The sequence below is a fragment of the Pararge aegeria genome, chromosome 7 (assembly GCF_905163445.1).
Source record: "Pararge aegeria chromosome 7, ilParAegt1.1, whole genome shotgun sequence".
Taxonomy (NCBI): Eukaryota; Metazoa; Arthropoda; class Insecta; order Lepidoptera; family Nymphalidae; genus Pararge; species Pararge aegeria.
The window spans coordinates 17072631-17094830 of record NC_053186.1 but is presented as its reverse complement, the minus strand read 5'-3'; the positions used below and the strand labels follow the sequence as shown (position 1 = coordinate 17094830).

The following is a 22200-nucleotide window of genomic DNA, read 5'->3' as shown; positions in this document are numbered from 1 at the left end:
TCCGTCGTGTTTTCTAAGTCAAAAAGTAGATATGGAATAATAATAAATTCAGTGGCGTGCATAGAGGGTATGCACAGGGTATGCGGATGATATAAAATGAAGAAAATCTCCGCTACGAGTTATAAAAAACTTAAGGATAGGCATTGTAAGAGATTGTATTTATAACTCGTTTTCCCTCTATGCAAGCTAAAGAGTAAAATATATACCTGTACACATTGACCAACGATGCTTTTTCTCTTGAATCCTGGCAAACCCTCATACCAAATGGATCCGAGCAACTGTTGTACGTTTGGATGCGCTACGAACTGAAATAACATGAAAATTTTTACATTTCATTCAAAAACATATGTAGATAAATGGCACCAAATATTTATCATTACATTTTTCACTAACTAACAGTCGACAGTAGTATTGACATCGTGAGGAAACCTGCATGTTTGAGAGTTCTGTATAATAATAAATAAAACTACGACATTACACACATCACCATCTAGCCCCAAAGTAAGCGTAGCTTGTGTTATGGGTACTAAGATAGCTGTTGAATATTTTTATGAATATAATACATATAAATACTTACAATATACAGATAAACACCCAGACACTGAAACACAATCATGTTCATCACACAAACATTTTCCAGTTGTGGGAATCGAACCCACGGCCTAGGACTCCGAAAGCAGGGTCGCTGCCCACTGCGCCAGTCGGCCGTCAATGGTAATGATGTTAAAGGCGTGTGAAGTCCACCAATCCGCACTGGGCCAGCGTGGTGGACTACGGCTTTAACCCTTCTCATTTTGGGATGAGACCAATGCCCTGTAGTGGGCCGGTATTGGGTCAATATGAGTTGACAGACTAAGCAAATGGCACTGCCCCCTGGGTGATAAACGCGCAGCAATACCAAATCTTGGGCGGCAGCTAAATACCCCGAAACAAAGGATGTTTCCATTGGCCACAAGAAATTACATTTCCTTAAAATTCATTTCCTCTCTGATGGAAGGCTTCGGCTGCGGCTAGTGATTACGAATACACCGGGAGGTATCTTTGCATCGTTCGAGTCCATGTTGGACTGGAGTGAATCGATAATGCAGTCGCATTTATATAAAAATACTCACCAATTCCATGTCGTGATTATTAATCTTATCTTAATAAATCTCCTGTCACGATGTTTGTCCGTGATGGACTTCTAAACTACTTAACCGATTTTAAATTAAATTGGCACACCGTGAGCAGTCTGGTCTAACTTAAGAGATAGGATAGCATAGATCTTTAATTATAGTCGCAATTTTATTTTATTGCAAATTATTTGTCTATAATTAATTTACAGTCACATGTTTTATATATATACTACTATACTCATTTAAGGCTTAGCGATACTGAATACTTTAAAAACAAAATCAAACGCAGACGAAGTCGCGGGTAAGAGCTAGTCAAATATAATTCTAATTGTTTCTTGATAACTAACTATGAACTAATAAATAATTATTTGCGTATTTGTAAAAACCTTAATAAATTTAATAAAATATCTGGAAAATATGAATTTATATGGGAGATTGTTCCATAGTTTGCAAGTGCGCAGTAGAAATGATCTGGTATTTCGAACAGTAGAAGAATACCAGGCATCCAGATGATGAGGGTGGAATTTATTTACGACGTGATGTGCAGTCAGAGAACAGGGGAGGAGGTATCAACGCAAACAACTCTTCGGAATCCTACAAAGACCGTGACCAAAGAAGTGAAAAATCTGAGGCGTAGGTGTTTAACCTCATGTGTCTGTCACTACACCAGCAACCACGCTCTTCAGACAGGAATACAGCAATGCTATGGAATGCAGCTGGAATGGAGCTAGGCCGCAGAATTAAGCATGGCAGTAGTTATTCTCCGGACCCCCTCTGTCACAATAAGCTTTTCTACTTCTAGAACTACTTACCTTACTATACTATTTGAGTGATGGCATTTGAAGTAGATTCTTTATTATTGTTTGTAAATTATGTATTAAAATCTACTTATATATATTATGTATGTTTTATATTTAAATATAATATTTGATATTTATAGTCAAAGTCAAAGTCAAATATTTCTTTATTCCAATAGGCACATAGATGGCACTTTTGATTCGTTGATTATATACAAAATGTGTACATAGCAGTGAGTAGTGATGGCGATAACTACAATCGTAAACTTAAAACTAAAGCTTCCAAACGCACCCTGGTCTAAGAAGAAGCCCACTTTTTTGTTATCACCATCTCACGTTGTCATTAGAAAATATTTAAGAAGCAACCTGGTTAGAGCAATTGTTCTACCCAAGCTTTTTTATCGTTTATGTAATCCTTTATATAATAGGACTTTTCTATAAGCTTTCGCTTAATACAAACTTTGAACTTCTTTAGTGACATCCCCAAGATATCAACCGGTAATTTATTGTAAAATTGTATATTACGTATATTTATTTTAAATTATCTATTGATTTGTATCTTTACTTAGTGGTATTTAATAAGAAGTAGTAAGGGTTACTTAAGGATAGGCATATTAAGTCTATCTTTCACCAGGCTCCCAGCGGTCCAAGTCGCAAGGGTTGTAGTTCAATGCCTATGCTTAGTAAGAAGCAAGTTTAAGTTGTAATATATCAACATTTGCCTGTAAGAGATTGCTTGCAGCAATAAGGCCGCATTCGCATGTCTACATTGTTTACTGTATACTCTTTACTGTTTCTTTTCCTATATGTTATACGTGCAGTAAAGTGTTTGTTCATTTTCATGTCCTTCTATTTTGTAAATGCTAATGTTTGGATTGATTTTTCTTTTTCAATCATAATGCAATCATAATCTTAACGGATCTAGATGGAATTTAGCATTTCTCATCGTGGAAATTGCCCGTGGGATGGATTTGTTTTTGTTTTTTTTATGACATTTAAATGAAATTATACTATTAAATATATTCATAAAAAAGTCATAATAGATTGCGCTTTACGATATCATAAGCTATAGATTATCATAAGTACTATAACGACTCGCTACACGGGCGTCGGAAAAGCGCTAAGAGAAAATAATATAAAATTATTATGATCCTTTTGGGACTTGCTGGCCCGAATATTTTCTATAAAATATCATTTTTACTTCTACATGCATAAAAAGTTAAACGGAAATTATCAAAAATTCAAAATTTATAAAATGTTTTATTCATGTAAACCTTTTCACAGGCACTTATGAAGTGTTCATACATTTAACATGTTACACTAATGTTACTGATGGTGATAACCGCATTCGTTAACTTAAAACTAAAGCTAGGATCATTTTGTTTCCTTGGTATTACGAAATTAAAAAAAAGAGTTCATAGTAAAAATTAAAACTGATAGTTTCCTGCGCGTATCTGTTATATTTTTTTAAGTGAATACTTCTTTTGGCACACAGCACACAGATTTTTCTGTAGGTAGTAAAGTTAGACTGAACCGTCACGCTCTGAGGTGAAAGGCTCGATCGGGTGAACTCGGGACCGCCGAGTGTACCCGAGCGAGAAAGATACAGCCAGCTGCTTGCTCTTCGCTGTTGTGTCACTGTGTTTGGTATAATCACTTCATACCTAATAACTATGTATTTTAATTGAAAAGTTCTTATTGTTATATAATAATAATTATTTTAACAATTATTTGGTTTAAAGATTATAAAAACACAGTTATTGTTTTCATATCTGCCGTGCGGTCTTCTTTATATTGTTGGTACCACTATACACTTAAAATGACATTAAGAATGTGATGATGCAGCCTAAAGTAAAATGCGCCTGACTTAAAGGGTATCTTTTGTTTTGAAATAATTCATCTAAAGATTAGCTGCGTGCGACGTCACCTGGATTCGTTGTGGTGTTTTTAATTAATCTGAGGAAAGCTTTTGCTGAAGAGTATTCCATATATGTCGCCAAAATGCAAGTCAGATATTTCTATGCAAAAAATGGTAAAAAACGGTTTAACTTCATATACACCTAAGTTAAAAGTGTGGATATAAAAATTGTATGATTTCATACCATTTTCTGTTTATACTTGATTGCCAACTTTAACCTCCCCAAAGTTTGTCTTTCACCAGGCTCCCAGCTGTCCAGGTCCCAAGGGTTGTAGTTCAGCATGATTTCCAGTTCTTGCGAGGTTCTTGTGTGATCCAAAAGGGAGGTGGCAAACTCTTGGCAAAGATGTCTTAAACCCTGGTGATAAAAAATATATTTAAACAGCTGTTATTTTGTGAAAGACACGCGGAAGCGTGTGAAAGCAAGTTCGGAAAAAATACTTGACTACAACGCAGCAGTCATTCAACTGCATAATCCATTTGGACTCCTTTTTGGGTCAAATGCTGAACTTCAAAAATACTTATAAAAAGCTAACATAGCAAGCATAACAAGCTGTAACACAAAATTTTGTTTTAAATTTATTTTACAATTATTTATATTTATTTCTTTATATGTGTACTATCTTTTGCCTGTGACTTCACAAATCCGGCGAAAACCGTCCGCGTCAGTTTTCCCGGACTTTACTTTTAGGTAATAATGAGTACTTTAATCATGTAGTTCATAATTTTACTATGTAGTATTAGGAATATATATATATATATATATATATATATATTTATAATCAATAGTTTTTTCAGCAAATAAATAAATATGTAAATAAATTTTATCATTGAGATCTTATTTTTGTGACAGCGAAGTCAACGTCACACCTACTATTAATACTAAACTCGTTTGTCTTTTTCACATTCATGTTTTTGATAGAATACAATTCTTAAGGATGTATCAGTGTTGGAGTAAAAAGTCCGTCGAGAGCATATTATTTATTGTCTGTGTAGTGCCCACTATTGACTTTTTTTGCTCGTACGTTGGAACTATTTTCTACTTGTGGTACATGAATAAACATGATATTAAATTACCTTGTACTCTGATCTGAATTCTGTTTCCATCACACTCAGCCTTCCCAATTCCCATGACAGTTCAAACGCAGTGAGTAAGGGGTCCGCTGAAGACAAGGCGATGAGGGAAGGAGAACTTAAGGCACGGTATGCATTTATTCTGGCCTGGGAGTGCCGGAGTGAGTCTTCGTTTAACGACTTCACACATTCATCGCAGCCGCACCTGGGGTTACAAAATAAATAAATAAATAAATATACTACGACAATACACACATCGCCATCTAGCTCCAAAGTAAGCGTAGCTTGTGTTATGGGTACTAAGATGACTGATGAATATTTTTATGAATAACATACATAAATACTTAGAATATAAACACCCAGACACTGAAAAACATTCGTACTCATCACACAAACATTTTCCAGTAGTGGGAATCGAACCCACGGCCTTGGGCTCAGAAAGCAGGGTCGCTGCCCACTACGCCAATCGGCCGTCTAAAATAATGGATACATAGAAAATAGTAGGTACAATAAAATAAATCCTTTTAGTTCTTTTAACATAAAAAATCAGATGTCATCACTTATACTCCACGGGTCTCCTCCGCCAATGAGAAGGGATTAAAGCCATAGTCCACCACCCTGGCCCAGTGCGGATTGGTGGACTCCACACACCTTTCAGAACATTATGTAGAACTTAATGGCACGCAGGTTTTCTCACGATGTTCTCGATCACCGTCGAATAAATAAATAAATAAATAAATAAATATACTACGACAAAACACACAATGCCATCTAGCCCCAAAGTAAGCGTAGCTTGTGTTATGGGTACTGAGATAGCTGATGAATATTTTTTTATGAATATAATACACATAAATACTTATAATATACAGATGAACAGCCAGACACTGAAAAACACATTCTGTTCGTAACATTTTCCAGTTGTGGGGATCGAACCCACGACTTGGACTCAGAAATCAGGGTCGCTGCCCACTGCGCCACTCGGCCATCGAAGCAAGTGATACTTTAATTGTTAAACAAACGAACATAAGTTACCTCGCCTCCCCAAAAGTGGAGTCGAAGTCTTACTGGGCTATCACCGCTTCCACTAGTGGAAAGCTGTAGATAAGGTTAGCACTACTAAAGTAAATTTACCATCTGATGATTTTGGATTAGATTTCTTTTACCACCAGGCAAGGTTGTGTCGTATGCCATCATCATCAACCCATTCCGGCCCACTACTGGGCATGGGTCTCCTCTGAGAATGAGAAGGGTTAAGTCTGTAGTTTACTACGCTGGCCAAGTGCGATTGGTAGACTTCACACGCTGTTGAAAACATTATAGAGAACTCTCAGGCATGCAGGTTTCCTCACGATGTTTTCCTTCACCGTTTAAAGCTGTGTCCACGAAAGATAAGCTTCCTAAGCCGCAAGGCTATCACCGCTTCATTCGCTTTTTAGTCGTACTCGTATGTACGACCTCTTAAAATGACGATAAAGTGTTTTTGTCAAAGTCAAAGTCAAATCCTTTGTTGTTGTTTTTTTTTTTTTTATCTTTTTTAGTAGCACTAGAGATTTTTTTGCATTACATTAATGCTAATAGCTATGACAGCTAATTTCAATTTTTGATTAGGTACTTTAGGTACCTACAGTTAATATTATCCGCCATAGTAAGTGTTACTTGTATCTACGTCGTATCGCCCTACTGTTCCTTACAATATTATGTGGATAGTGTTGTGGATTACATATTAAACCCCAATTTTTTTCTTTGTTAAATTTAAGAGCTATTGTTGTAATATGTAATTGCTTTCTGTCCCAAATAAAAAAAAAAAAAAAAGAAGTGTCAAAATGGCGTGTTGTCGGTTGTTAGCGGCGACGGTGATGTTAACACGTTGCTGTTTCTGTACCTACTTGACGTCGTGGGGCACGGGCAGCGTGGCGCCGCGGTCGAGCAGCAGTTTGAGGATCTCGTAGTGGTTGCGATGCGCCGCCAGGATGAGAGGCGTGATGTCGGGCGTGAACGTTGCCGCTGCTGGCTCTATGCACTCCCAACTCTGGAGAACAGCAACATTCAAAAAATGACTTATGCCCGTTTTCACGTTTTTTATTATTCCACTACAAGTTAGCCCTTGACTGCAATTAATTGGTGGTAATTGATGATTCATCCTAAGATGGTAGCGGGCTAACCTGATAGGGAGTATGATAGTCATACCCCAAATCGGTTTCTACGCGACATCGCATCGGAACGCTAAATCGCTTAGCGGCACGTCTTTGTCGATGGGTGGTAACTAGCCACGGCCAAAGCCTTCCACCAGACCACACCAGAGAAAATTCTGAATTATAAATTCCCAAATTTCCCCTGCCGGAAAACAAACCCGGGACTACCTACTTAAATTCACAGCGCTCACCGTTGCGCCAGGGAGGTCGTTCTCTAAACCCAGGAAATGCCTTAATCGAATTCCTACTGAGTTATTTATTTATTTAAACTCTTTATTTGTACACAACTACATAGGAAAAAAAAGGACCAATAGAGAGAAACACAAGGACTGGAGTAGAATACAAAGATACTTATCGCTCAGAAGATATAAACGAAACGTTTCTCTAATGTAATGTCTAACTACGTTAGGCGCCGTCTAAAGCTACGAAACGGATTCGGCAGATTTTAAAGTTTGGGGGACTCGTAAACTGACACTTAACAGATAAAAAAAACTGTGTTTTTTTGTAAGAAAAGTAGTAGAGGCATGATCCTAATATGTTTTATAGCCATGCTATAATCCAACTTAATATAACTAAGGTGCTCTTATAGTGTTTTAACTTGTTTAAATATTAAATCGTAGTGTTAAACATGAAGAAGAAGAAATACTTTATCGTACGCAAACCATAAAATAATACATGTAACACAACAAGAATAAAAAAAAAAGGAAAAAAAGTAGGCATGTAAAGGCGGCCTTATTGCTGCAAGCAATCTCTTATAGGCAACCCGTGGCAAGAGAGTACATGTTGTTTTTTAGTCTTACATAAGGCTCGCCGGCGACATGGTGCTCCTCTTCCCACTGCAGAAGCAGTTCTACAGCCTCCACGTATTCTTCTTTGATGGCGTGCAGCAATGCATCCTGCAAACAAATCAAACCTTCGTTTATATAAAAAAAAGTCGGGGTTTCTATAAATAGACCAACAGAAGGCGTCTTTGGCTTTACTTGGTTTGTGTAGTTATATAACAAACGGTAGCCGCGTCACCCGTTCAGTTCATCAAAAAAAATCATAATACTTTAATGAAATTTTATACAATAATAACAATTTCTTGATACGATAACGAAAATCTAAAAATCCTAAAAACTTTTTCAAGGTCTCTCTACCTTCTGGTCATCTATCTTGGCGAAGAATCTATAGATAGATAGATAGATAAATTCTTTATTGCACACAATTTATAATATAAATTGAAACCATAAATATAAGACGAATAACAATGCGCAAAGGCGGTCTTATCGCTTTAAGCGATCTCCTCCAGACAACCCTTAATGAAAGAAGAACAGGAGTATGGAAACGGGATAGTGCAATTTTAAAAATAAATAACATAAACTACATCTACTATATATAACAATAATACATAAACAGCTTATACAAATACAAATAATACAGAAATAAATACATACATATATAAACATATATATATATATATATATACATATATAAATATATATATAAATAAATATAAATATACACAAATACATATAGCGAGCAAATATAATAGTTTATGACTCCGTAGATAATAATATTCTTTTAAACGACTTTTGAAGATGCTTAATGATTTAGACTGTCTTATGTCTCTTGGCAATCCATTCCAGAGTATAACCACCTTGACTGTAAAAGAATTTCCATACGCATGCGAGTGACTGGCAGGAACATGCAACCTGTTGTCATCCTTAGCCCTCAAATAGCACTGAACATTGCTACCAAGAAAGTTGAATCGCTCTTTTAAATATGGTGGCGTCTGAGGATAAAATAAAATAGAATATAAAAGACAAAGAGCGTGCAAGTTCCTACGTGATCGAATTGGTAGCCAGTTTAACCGAGAACGATACTCGGACACATGATCAAACTTACGTATACCAAAGATAAACCGTATACATACGTTCTGCAGCCTCTCCAGTTTATCGAGCATGGTCTCTGATAAATCCAAGTAGCAAATATCAGCATAGTCTAAAATAGGTAATAGAAGAGAATTAGCTAAGAGAATTTTAGTTTTTAACGGTAGAAACTTCTTCCACCGTCTCAAGTATCCAACAGCGGCAAAAATTTTGCGACTCATTTCAGAAACTTGAGGTACCCAAGACATTGTATTGTCCAAAATTAGCCCAAGGTCTCTGACTGCACTGTTCCAAGGTATAACAGCACCTTCAAATAGAACAGGTGGTAACCTGTTATATGATAGAGAGGAAAGGAAATAAGAGCTGCCTATTATAATTACTTGAGATTTACTTGGATTTACTTGGAGACCAAATGACCGACACCAAGCCGCAATTTTATTTAAATCAGTATTAATATTATCAATGGCAACGGCAAGATTATCAATAGCCGCCGATGCATAAAACTGCAAATCATCAGCGTAAAAATGATAGGACGAAGATAAAACAGATGACACTGAGTTTATAAAAATTGAAAATAGAAGCGGAGAGAGAACACCACCCTGAGGTACTCCGGAAAGAAGTGGAAGAAAGGAAGATAGTTTACTGTCCGAACGAATACATTGCTGACGATTACATAAGTAAGACCGGAACCAGTTGACAACGTGAGGTGAAATGCTGACTGTCTTTAGAACAGCCAAAAGTAGATCAAAGTCTACGTTGTTAAACGCATTTCTGAAATCTAAGAGAACTAATACGGTAAGGAGTTTATTGTCGACGGCGAAACGAATATCATCGCAGACCTTGATCAAGGCTGTTGTTGTGCTATGACCACGACGAAAACCGGACTGGAGGGGGCTTAAAATATCATATCTGGTAAGATAGAGGCTAAGTTGATGATGGACAATACGTTCGAGAACTTTAGACAGAAACGGAAGAATGGAGATAGGCCGAAAGTTTGAAGGATTTACAGGGTCTCCTTCAAACCTTCTCTCTATCTATCTTGGGGAATCTATCTTGAGATTAGAAATATTATCGATCCAAAAAAAATTACCGAACCAACTAAAGTATAAAATTCAAAGTCAAAGTCAATAATATTTTTATTCACGTAGGCCCATAGGTGGCACTTTTGATGCGTACATTACATAAGAATTATACGATAGTGAGATGATGGCGATAACCATATTCGTAAACAAAAATAAAGCTAAGAGGGTTCCAAACTAGTCCTGGTCTAAGAAGAAGCCCACAACAAACTGTTTTTTTTTATGTTAGGAACATCTCACATTGTAATTTAAAATTATTGGAAGAGCAACCTGGTTGCACAACAAAATTTCACGCCCAAGCTCTTTTATCGATTAAGAAGTTCTTTATAATAGGACTTTTAACTATAACCCTAATTAAATTTACAGACAAAACGGATATTCATAAAAGTAACGAAGAGTAATAAAATGACACATAAATTATCTTTAACAAGTACCTTCATATTAAAACGCTTTATTAACTCGCTCCCTGTAGGTAAACGCATAATTAAACCATTAGCCATTTTGGTGAATTTGAACTCATATTCATAATAAGTACAAATATTTATTAACTACATTCAAATTATGAATTTTATCTAAATTATGATTTGGTAAATCTTTACAACAAAGGTTAAAAAAAGTCTTGCTGTCAATAGAAAAATATGAACGTAAATTACTTAAAAAATCTGAAACTTTCATATAAATTTTCATCCCCTATTTGATGCCTTTGGAGTTGGAATTATCAAAATTTGTGAAACATGTATCGTTTATTTCAAAGTTTCATGGATTTAACTTGAAAAATAAATTGATAAATGAAAGATTTTATACAAACTTTCATCCCCCGTTTAACCCTCTTAGGGATGGAATTTCCAAAAATACTTTCCTAGCGGATGCCTATGTTGTAATAACTATCTGTGTGCAAAATTTCAGCCCGATCCGTCAAGTTGTGCGTTGAGTCAGTCAGTCACCTTTGCCTTTTATTATCTATAACTTTTAGTCGGGTGTTTACAGTTTAAATTTCTAATTAGGTACATGTTTACAAGTAGTTTGAGCACATTATTCGAAACAGCTTTCAGAAATTTAAGTTTGTTCAGCATTGATGAATTCATCACCCAGGATATTCTTGTATCAATTTCGCGGCGCTTTCATGAAATTTGAATAAATCGATCGAAACTGTTACGAGTGAGGGATTTATGTTGCAATTCCGTGGTTTTCATTCTTATAAAACACGTCCTCAAATTTATTGATGTTACAAGCGTACGTAAAATACATTGTTGCTTTGTTCCTATTCTGTTCACAGTTTGGTTTTGATATTTGTAAGTGTTTGTAAGTGCTTATATTATAACGGCCGATCGGCGCAGTGGGCAGCGACCTTGCTTTCTGAGTCCAAGGCCGTGGGTTCGATTCCTACAACTGGAAAATGTTTCTGTGATGAACTTGAATGTTTTTCAGTGTTTGGGTATTTATCTGAATATGATAAGTGTTTATGCGTATTATTCATAAAATTATTCATCAGTCATCTTAGTCCCCATAACACAAGCTACGCTTACTTTGGAGCTAGGAGGCGATCTGTGTATTGTCGTAGTATATTTATTTATTTACTAACAGACCCGCGCAACTTCATCCGCACCAAATAGTTTTAATATCTTAAAAATACCTAGAAACGAATTGCAGCGCTACCTACCAGGTCCACTTTTATTTACAAACGATGTTATTCGCGGCCAGTCGTTGCCGTACGTGTTATTCAATACCCGTCGCAACTTTAAAGCAATAGGTTCAATTTAAATAATTTTAAAGTGAATTTGCAGGTATATAATCAAAGTTAATATAATCTTAAACTGCATCATCACTTAGAACCAGGTGAGATTGCAACAAGCATTTTCATTGGGTGTTTCCAGTAGAGCTCACATATCTCATTCAAAGCGATTAAACAATCTTATCTAATTATGTAAAATATATCTTACTACATAGAATTGGCTCTGCGCTGCGAATTCCCGTTTTCCAAAGCTTAGGAATAAAAAAAGAAATAACTTTCCACGTTAAAAGTTTTAAAGTAAATCTATGAATATCTATTTAAATACGTTTTGTTTTGTTGTTTATATGGAATTTGTTTGAAATAAAAATTGATTATTAATATTTTTATTCAAAACTAATTCTCGAGTTTTGTAGATACAAACATCAGTTGTTAGCAATGTTTATGTTAAATTTTTATCGTTTATACTTTAAGATAATTTAGTTAGGGACTCCCGCTGGTTGTAACTTAATGAAAGCCAGCTTCAGGCCATAATAAAACCTCTTTGCTCGTATTTGCAGTATACACCTGCCGAGGGTGGTCTCACATTTTGTGGAGTTAGATTTTTCATCAATCTGTCGATCAATTTCTCTGTTTATTTAGAACTAGCTGTTGCCCGCGACTTTGTCTGCGTTTGATTTTGTTTTTTGATTTTATGCATACAATTTGGTTGTAAGTCCAAAAAAAATTAAAGTATTCAGTATCCTTAAGCCTTCAATGAGGGGTTTGCTGCTGTCTGCTGAGGAGCTCTGTCCTCTGTCTGCAACCACATTTAGATCTACGCAAAGTTTGTGCAAAATTTATCACATAATATTATAACCGTCAAACCGTGTAAAATCATCAAACACTTTCATCCCCTCTCCCAAAGGAACCGAGGATAAAAAGTAACCTATATTACTTCTAACACTTCTACCAAGAATATGTGAAAATTTCTTGTGGATCGGTTTAGTAGTTTTTGCGTGAAAGCGTAACAAACAAACTTACATTCACATTTATAATATTAGTAGGGATAGGGATATCGGTGAGGGTACAAAATTTACATATACATCCACACTTTAGGTTTGTTGGAAAAAAAAAATTAAAGAGGGTTTTTTAGGGTTTCTTAAGTTTGTAAGTTTCTTTATTGCACCATTTACAGCATATTATAAATGTGAATCCGTGTCCGTTTGTTTCTTTGTTCGGTTCAACAAGATCGATCTTGATGAAATTCTCTCTCAATTTTTTAATAAATCAGTCAGTTATTTAAAACCATAACCATAAACCCTAATTGGTTTCTACGCTTCATTGTTCCAGAACAGACATGCCGCCAAGTGAGTACCACTTGGCGGCATGTCTGTGTCGGTAGGGCGGGTACTAGCCACGGTCAAAGCCTCCCACGAGACCAAACCAGAGAAAATTTTAGATATTACGAATTCCAAACCTACCCCTGCCGGTTTTAGAACCCGGGAGTTCCTACTTAAAACTATAGCTCCAGGAGATCGTCAAAACTAAGGCCACTGTTATATCTTTCGGGAACATTTACCTTTTAATTTTCTACTGCGATAAAAAGTATTCTTTTTCGATCTCCAGGATCTATGTACAGAGTTCAGTGTATGTGCTAAACAACAACTAAACAAGAAATTTTCGCATTTGCATTGTCATTAATCCACATCCCACGTGTATGAAACTGACCTAATTTAGTGTTCACTATCAAATTAACATGCATCGATGCTTTGAACGTCGCGTCTTGTTTATCAAAGCTAAAAGCTTAACGAGCTAAGAGACAGCGGACCCTTTTGAGGGGATGTTTGAGTAAAGTGTGAAATGCACTGTGATATTTATTCTTTTCTCATGTTTAAGTATTTATATTTTATAGTATGTTATCGGAGACAATTTAGGAATTTATAATTTCTATTTTTTTTTCTGCTCTGGTAGAAGGCCCGTGGCTGGTTACCATCCTTCGACAAATACGTGCCACCAAGCAATTTAGCGTACTAGTACGATGTTGCGTAGATACAATAGTTGCGTATAATGGGTTCCTATAAGTAATATAAGTGCCGTTTCCCGCTACCATCTAAGACTGAATCTTCACTAACCACCATTTGAGATTGCGGTCAAGGGTTTACTTGTAGTGAAATACAAAATAATGTGAGACGAATACTCTGATACTGAGATTTGTGTAAGCTCCTCACACCAATGCCAACTAGAGACTGTCAGAAAAATTAATAACTGACGCAATACTATAGCGAGATTCAATTGGACTGCTATGAGCGATAGCTGTATTCTTAAATTAACAATTCAACAATATAAAATAAGATATTTTTATGTTAATATCAAGATTCATAAATTTTTGTAATAAGATAATTACAGAAATATGTATCTTTTAATTTAAATGTTAACCAAACACCCCCTCAATAATTATGAATGCTCTCTTGAATTGTAAAATTAGGCCATCGATTTATTTATATCCTGGGCTATTTAATTTTGTCCTACATACTCCTAGATCCTAGTACGGATGTTGGTACCGTTATAATTTTATTACATTTTGGAGTACGCGAAGTTTTGCCTATAACCGGTTTTAAGACTAGCTGACAGACGCCGCAGTTTGTGAGAGTAATCGTATTTTAAAGATTTAACGTAAATGGCTCGTTCGGAGTCTTTTAAGGCATGCTTTGTATGGCACTGTTTCTGCTCTATTATAAATAACTTTGTGAACAAATTTGTAAATTTTACGTAGGTTACGTTATATCTATACGTTTGACTAAAACATCGTGCTATAAGCGGTAATTGCTTATGGGTTTATATACGTTAGCTTCTCTCGAAATCAGCACGCCAACGAGTTTTCCATAATTTTTTCAAGGTCGTGTTAAGTCTACCAAACCGCTCTTGGCCAGTTTGGTGGACTATCTATCTCGCTATCACCTCTTCAATACTATTACCAAACCTTTTTATGAATAAATAATGGAAATATGTTGTATCTAATCATCATCATCATCATCAGCCAATCTCAGTCTACTGAGGCCTCTTCATATGCACGCCATCTCGGTCTAGTGCTTTTTAGCCGCATCCAGTTCTTCCCTACTGCCTTTACAATATCATCCCTCCGAGCTGGTGGTCAGCCGATGTATCTAATAGAGCAATCGTGATGCACTCGCTGAAAAGTATTAGTATACGTGGGTAATAAACTACCAAGTACCTACTGGAAGTACTCTGGCGGTTTTTGTATGTCGTCACCAAAGTAAAGTTTTAACATGCACAGGTTAAGTGGATGACATTATTGATCGCGCTTGCAACGTCGTTACTTTAAGGATTAAAGTTGAAAGAAGAGTAGGTATAGAATTTCTTAAATTAAGGCGCCATTTGATCCAAATAAGGTTAAGTTTTAAGTTTGTACATCATCGTCGTTTGACGGCCGATTGGCGCCGTGGGCAGCGACCCTGCTTTCGTAGTCCAAGACCGGTGGTTCGATTCCCACAACTGGACAATGTTTGTGTGATGAACATAAATGTATTTCAGTGTATGGGTGTTTATCTATATATTATAAGTAAGAATTTATGTTTATTATTCATCAGTTATCTTATTACCTATTACACGAGCTACACTTAATTTGGGACTAGATAGCGATGTGTGTATTGTCGTAGTATATTTATTTATTTGCTTTATGCAATTTACAAACTGTATAATTCCAATCTAAGTATTTAATTTTTAGCTTAAGTTTGTAAAAAGCATCCCGAAAACTTTGTTGTAAACAGTGTAAACGGTATCTGAGCCGAATAGAAGTAGGAGGATTGGATTGCCAAATGGTCTTTTGGTAACCGGAATTTGTAGAGTTAAACTCCGCTTGAGTATAGAACAATTGTAATAAGTGAATAATGAGTATTATTGAAGCCCATCCTCACGTTCGGTAACAAGGAGTCTTTTCAGTGTGGTTCAGCCTAATTAGAACAGCGCGTAGGACCCAAACAGTTATAAGTTGACTAATTTAGTTATCACCATCAACTCACTTCTATGTTATATTTTACATCAGAAGCGTCATATATGTGCCTATTTGAATAAAGAAATATTTGACTTTGACTTTGACTTTGAATACTAACTCCCTTACTCCTATGTAATAAGAGGTCTTGCCCTTTTATTACATAGGTTACTCCTACCATAGACTTGTATTGATATGCTGAGGATGATGACCGCAGTTTGAGTTCCTTCGGTTCTACAAAAGCCAAAGCTAAAAACACATTTGTAAATTACATATTCTCGGCGGAGTAAAATATAAAAGCGAAAAAGCCTCACTCTTTACGCAAATGGAATCCCCATTTGTATGAAACGAAAATCATATTTATTGTCTTTTGAGATTTGCAGAGGAATCTTAGACGGCGGTTATGAAAATATACGGGGGGTATCCATGCAAACTATCGGCGGAGTGATTTCCCCAAGGAACGCGATATGTTTTGTTGAAATGAAGGCACTTTCTTGTTCTTTTGTGTTTGTATTACAGAGTCAGGCTACAATCAACAATTAAGATGCAAGGTGGGCAAAAGCCAACTGGTGTACTTTGGGTTGGAAACAAAGACCCTACAATTTTCTCGTCGTAAAGACAAGCAAAAGTGGTGATAGCGTAGTGGGTGGGAGCTTGACTTTACTTTCGGGGGCCGAGTTCAAATTCCACGCACCTCTAACTTTTAAAAGTTATGTGCGTTTTAAGTAATTAAAACTCTTATTTCAACGGTGAATAAAACTTCGTGAGGAAACCTGCATGCCTGAGAGTTCTCCATAATGTTCTTAAATGTGTGTGCATTCCACCAATCCGCACTGGGCCAGCGTGGTGGACTACGGCCTTAATTCCTTTTCATTGTGGGAAGAGAGATGTGCCATGATTTTTTTCTTGTTTTTTTTTGAATAGGTCTTAGCAAGCAAGTTGAAAAAAAGATGTTTGAGGACACTGATTAATGAAGTATAATTCAATGTGCTTATGTAGAGGATTGTACCACAAATGGTCTCGATCCAATTTCAGGCAGTACCTACTACATCATAACCTCTAGGCTGAACGGTAAAATAATAAAGCTGGCGTCAAGAAGCCACCCAACTGACCAGAGCAGAGATAATTGAGAAATTTTTGAATAAAAAGTTTTTGGTACAAAAAAAACTGAATCGGTATTAACTTTACAGTAAAACATTTTTATTTAAATCAAGCTTGAATGCATGTGAAACAACTAGGTTTCAGTCGCGAAAAAATTTCAACTACTAATAACTTATAGAAAATGTGGGTGTGACGCGATATACTGAATTCGTCTGCGTAACTCTTTCGAGTGTGTGCTGAGTACAAAGCATAAAAAAGCGGTAGCAACAATCGCGGTTTTGCGACATTGTTTAAAAAGTTCCGCTGTCTGTCTCCAAAACCCTTTATCAGATCTCTATAAAATTTAAATGGGACCATTTCGAAATAAATTCCTTCCGCACAAAAAACAAAATTCCTATGAACTTCGAGTTTATGCCCGAACATAAAAAAAAAAAAATCTCCCGAATTGATCCTCTTTTTTGAAGGAAGACAGTTAAAAAATGCCTTCTATTTCTAACGACTTATTTGAATAAAATGGCTTATGTTTCCACTGTTGTATGTATGAAGTTTTTTCCTTTTCTTTATTACATGCGTTTTTATAGGGATTAATTTAAAGTATAATTTAAAAAAAAACAAAATGCTAAATTCATTTATTTCAAGTAGGCCAAGTTTTTAAACACTTTTGAAACGTCAAGTCAGTCTATCTGTTGTGTCTCTACAAACGGTTCGGAAGGCAGATTCTACCGAGAAGAGCCGGCAAGAAACTCAGGAGATTGCTTTACGTACTTTATAATCTTTTAAATTTTCTATCTTGTGGGACATGACACGTCGTTAAGAAATTAAGTTATATATGACTTAAGTTACATATATAAGTTCTATTTTTTTGGCCAAATTCGCTTTTCTCGCACATTCGAAGGTTGGTAGAAAATGTTTTAGCATTAAGTCCGCATTTTGTAAGCCGACCTATGGCTGTGCAATAATGAGAAAATAAACAATAGTTTTGATTTGATTTTGATGAGTAAACCATGGCACCAGGAAGGCGTACTAATATTTTACCTTGACTTTGATTCCGGAGTTGAGGAATAACTTGATCAGCTCGATGTTTTCGTTTTCTATGGCGGCGATGAGCGCCGACCGGTTCAGAGGGTCCACGCAGTTTATGTCGAGCACATCCGGCTTGTCTGCGTACACTTCTATTAACCTGTTCAAAAAAAAAGTTCAAAATAAAGATATAGCTAAACTTTTAGATAGAAGGATCTAGAGCTTCAAACCTACATTTTGCTCCAATGCGGGTTTTATTTAATATCATCACATGTTAGTGAATTAATTATTATGATCTAAAACAGTACGTGTGTTGAGAAATAAATGATGCATTTCAAAAAATTATAAATGGAATTTCTATTTTGCATATAGCGGTGATAGTCTAATGGTTAAAGCTTCGGCTCCTCTTTTGGCCGCGGGTAACACCACGGGGCGCATCTAGTTTTCAATAAATTGTAAATAGAACTTTTGTTTTGCATGAAGAAAAATGTCATGTCTAAACCTTGTCTTTATTAAGAATTATTGTGTTATCTGTGACAAAGCTAGGATCATGAGAATCGTGCTTTCTAATGAATCGTCTTTGATATCCCTCCTAAGAAGTCTTTTGTCATTCTTTTAAATAATCGATTAAATATTTAGTTTAGTGTAAAGGTCAGATCTATTACTTTCGTGTGAAAATTTTGCTGTCCAACTTATTAAATAATACTTTATGAAATGCTCTTCTCAGCAATTGCCGTCGTATACACCACGGAGGTGCAGAAGAAGGTCCGCCATCTTTGATTGGGAATGAGTACAACTAACTACCCAGATTTGTTATCAAAACCAAACGCATATGCAAAATTGCAGTTCAATCGGTTAAAGATAACTAAACTGATTGAAATAACTATAAAGATTAACGGTTATAGATAACTATATAGGTTTAAAATTCAGTTGCAAGATTTGACCCACACATATTTACTGATATGTCGTATGCACGTATGTATGTAAAACTTTACCAGATGTAGGAACAAAGGTGGTCTTATCTCTTCGAGTCAACCTGTTGCCATGCGAAGTTAAATCAAACCTTGTAATAAAAAAAGCTGTATAAAAAGTACGTAGATACAAGAATTTTAATCCCATATTTTTGTAGAAAAAACTAGGTTTGAATAGGCCTTTGAATGCCAGTTTTCATTACACATGAAAGGGTTGCTTTGTGCTACAAAAATGCACGTGTTTTGTTACTAATGCTGTATAAAGTCCGCGCTAGTCGCTTTCCGGAGTTGAAAATTGTAAAAATGAAAATTTTAAATAACAGTGCAAAATCAATGTCATATTTTTATTAATGTTTTTTTCATTTTCATTCTCATTAGGCTTGGAATCTGTGAGATAAAAATAAAAAGTATTTTACTTTTTTTTTTTTAACTTAATTATCATAATCTGAAACAGTACGTGTGTTGAGAAATAAATGATGCAACACACGTACAGTCAGAAAAAAGTATTTTCCTTTTTTTTTTCTTTTTTTTTTAAGAATAATTTGGCAATTAAAATAATTGGCAAATTTTTCTCACTGGTCCACTGAAGTAATAAGAAATTCTTATTACGTGATATTTATTCTAATATGTTCTTATTGACAGTGACGAGAACTTGAAAATGGATGACATTTGTACAAATTTCTACCCCCATTATATTTCAACCCAGTTATTTAGTTTAGTTTGACAGCCGATTGGCGCAGTTGGCAGCAACTCTGCTTTCTGAGACTTAGGCCGTGGGTTCGATTCCCAAAACTGGACAAAAGTTTCTGTGATGAACATAAATGTTTTTCGAGGAGTAAAATCTACTAATGAATGACCTCGTTACGTTTTCGCTTTGCGACGTTGAATGCCCGGCAACCAAGATGCGCAAACATGCAACGCTTTTGTTTAATTAACTTATTTTTCCTATTTAAGTTACCAAGGAAACCGAATAATATTTAGATAAAGAAACAAACACATAAATGTATAAGACAGAGTGAGATAGAAAACATAATACATTCTTTTACCTATTCTAGTTACCACGGAAACTAAATAATAAACATTACATTAATTATTCTCATAGTTCTGATAGTCTACATCCACCTCAATCTCTCGTAGGCTACTTTTAAGAAGTTACACTTCCGCAGTGTGTTAATGCACAGGATTTTTAATTTACCCTTTCAATCTTTATTCAGTTAAATAAACTCTTTTTGTGTCCCTTTTTTATATCCCTCGTTAGGGCATATAATCGGGGGATATAATTTTTATTTTCTGCCCGTGCTAGCCCTGCAGTTGTGGGAATCGAACCCACGGCCTTGGACTCAGAAAGTTGGGTCGCTGCCCATTGCGCCAATCGGGCATCAGATGGCGTCCAGTAATGGAATGGTAATGATGAAAATGAATGCTCTAATATCATATCGTAATCCCTATCACTAACATAAAACAGTGACATGAGACCAATATAGTTTAAACATATTATCTAAACTGGATTATTCACCGTTGTAGTGATGCACGACTTAGCGGCAACTGCCGAATAATACGACTTCTAATGGATTGATTTAAAAGGTTTCGAGGGATAGATTAGTTTTACTTGTTTCGTACAAATCTAATTTTACTTTTTACGTTCATCCGATTATTGAAATTAAAAGTTTTTTTATTCGGATTCAACTTACGGATTCTTCTTTTCCATTGAATGGTTTTTTTCGTACTGATAATATTTTTTACAATACTAATATTATAAACGCGTAAGTTTGTATGTTTGTTCATCAATAACACAGCAACAGAGCCACGGATTGATGTGAATTTTTGCATAGATAGTTTATGGACCGGAGAGTGACTTTGTCTACTTTTTATGTCGGAAAAAAGAAAAGTTCCTACGGGAACATAAGCTTACGATTACTCTCACAAGCGTCCTGCAATAGTGCGCTGCTCTGTATTCGTTGTCCTTGCAGTTTTTATAATTACAATGCGAGCGATGCCGCGGGTATGATGATGTAAAACATGATGATTAGTTTATTATTATTGTTATTATTATTATGATTGATTCCGATGATTCGGCTGGATACCACCCTAACGATAAAGACGTGCCGCCAAGGGATTACCGACCAAAAACACACGTAACTCAGAACTTGGTAACATTTATCAACGAATTTGGAAAATTATTTTATTGTTTGCAACAATAAACTTTCCAAGCGGTCTCATTTTCATCACATCAAGATCTTTTCGAAGGATGCTGCAGAATTCGAGGGAACTTTTCAAATAAGAGCACCTATAGCGACTTGAATATTTTTTTAAGTAACTTTTGAATCTTCTTTCGAAAAGCATCATTTGGTCAAGTAGAACTACACAATAAATAGTACTGTGATTCGATACCATATATCTGATTGTTAAGCAATTTATGCTCGTCACAATAAAGGAACTGATAGGAAAGCGCCGGGTGAACTCCTCAACCGGCTTCGGGATTTGGTTATAACAAATTTTTTGTTGTTTAACAAAGTTGTTATTTTTTTTTGTCAACTTGTTTTTTAAAGCTCTTGGTGGAGCAAAACAGAATAAGTAAGTGGGTTTTTTTTTCACTACATGCTAACCCTTGACGTGATGATGAAGTCTAAGATGGTGCGGGCTAAATTGTAAGGGTAACTGGTAGTCATACCCGCTAATAGGTTTCTACACGACATCGCACCGGAACACTAAATCGCTTAGCGGCACGTCTTTGTCGGTAGGGTGGTAACTAGCCAGGGCCAAAGCTAAAACCAGTTAAAAAATATACTTGTTCTTTAAGCCTAACTTTTTCATACTCAGTATTTTAATTATTTATTTTTGATTGCCTTTATTAATAGCAATATTACTCACCTCTTCACAGTCACATAGTCTCCTCTATCAGCGTTCAGGAGGTATGACTTCTCTTCTCTGGTGAGCGGTTTTTCAGCAAAGCTGCGCAGGTCATGCTGGCTGTTGCGTATAGCCTCCTGGGTACTGCCCAGGAGCTCTTCTCTGGACCCGCTGTTCATATTGACCTGAGAGAATTACATAACTTTCAACTTTATGAATGAACTAGCGGACCCGCGCCACTTCGTCCGCGAATAAGTCGACTAAAAAAAAAACACGTCTATTATGCCTATCCAAAAAAACCAAGTCAATCTAAAACTCCGTTGCGCGGATTTTGAAACAAATAGGGAAAAAATAGCGATGCTATCCTGTAGAAGCTGTTTGCTTTTTCGGGATAAAAAGAAGCCTATGAGCTATGCCAGACTATATTGTAGGTATCTTTGCCAAATTTTAGCCAAATCGGTTCATTCGTTGTGGCGTAACAAACATCCATCC

General features: G+C 35.9%; 1 protein-coding gene across 1 annotated transcript in view; it reads right to left on the bottom strand.

The window, feature by feature from the left end:
• The window catches only part of LOC120624899 (transient receptor potential protein), a 56075-nt gene that overhangs the window by 14864 nt on the left and 19011 nt on the right, over positions 1-22200 (bottom strand). Inside the window, exons 2-8 of the mRNA XM_039891679.1 lie at positions 21730-21893; positions 17903-18047; positions 7897-7992; positions 6791-6933; positions 4908-5109; positions 4015-4188; positions 207-305 (exon numbers count right to left, since the gene is read on the bottom strand). Coding sequence (XP_039747613.1) covers positions 207-305; positions 4015-4188; positions 4908-5109; positions 6791-6933; positions 7897-7992; positions 17903-18047; positions 21730-21887 — 1017 coding nt within the window. The 5' untranslated portion in view covers positions 21888-21893. The remainder of the gene's footprint in view (positions 1-206; positions 306-4014; positions 4189-4907; positions 5110-6790; positions 6934-7896; positions 7993-17902; positions 18048-21729; positions 21894-22200) is intronic.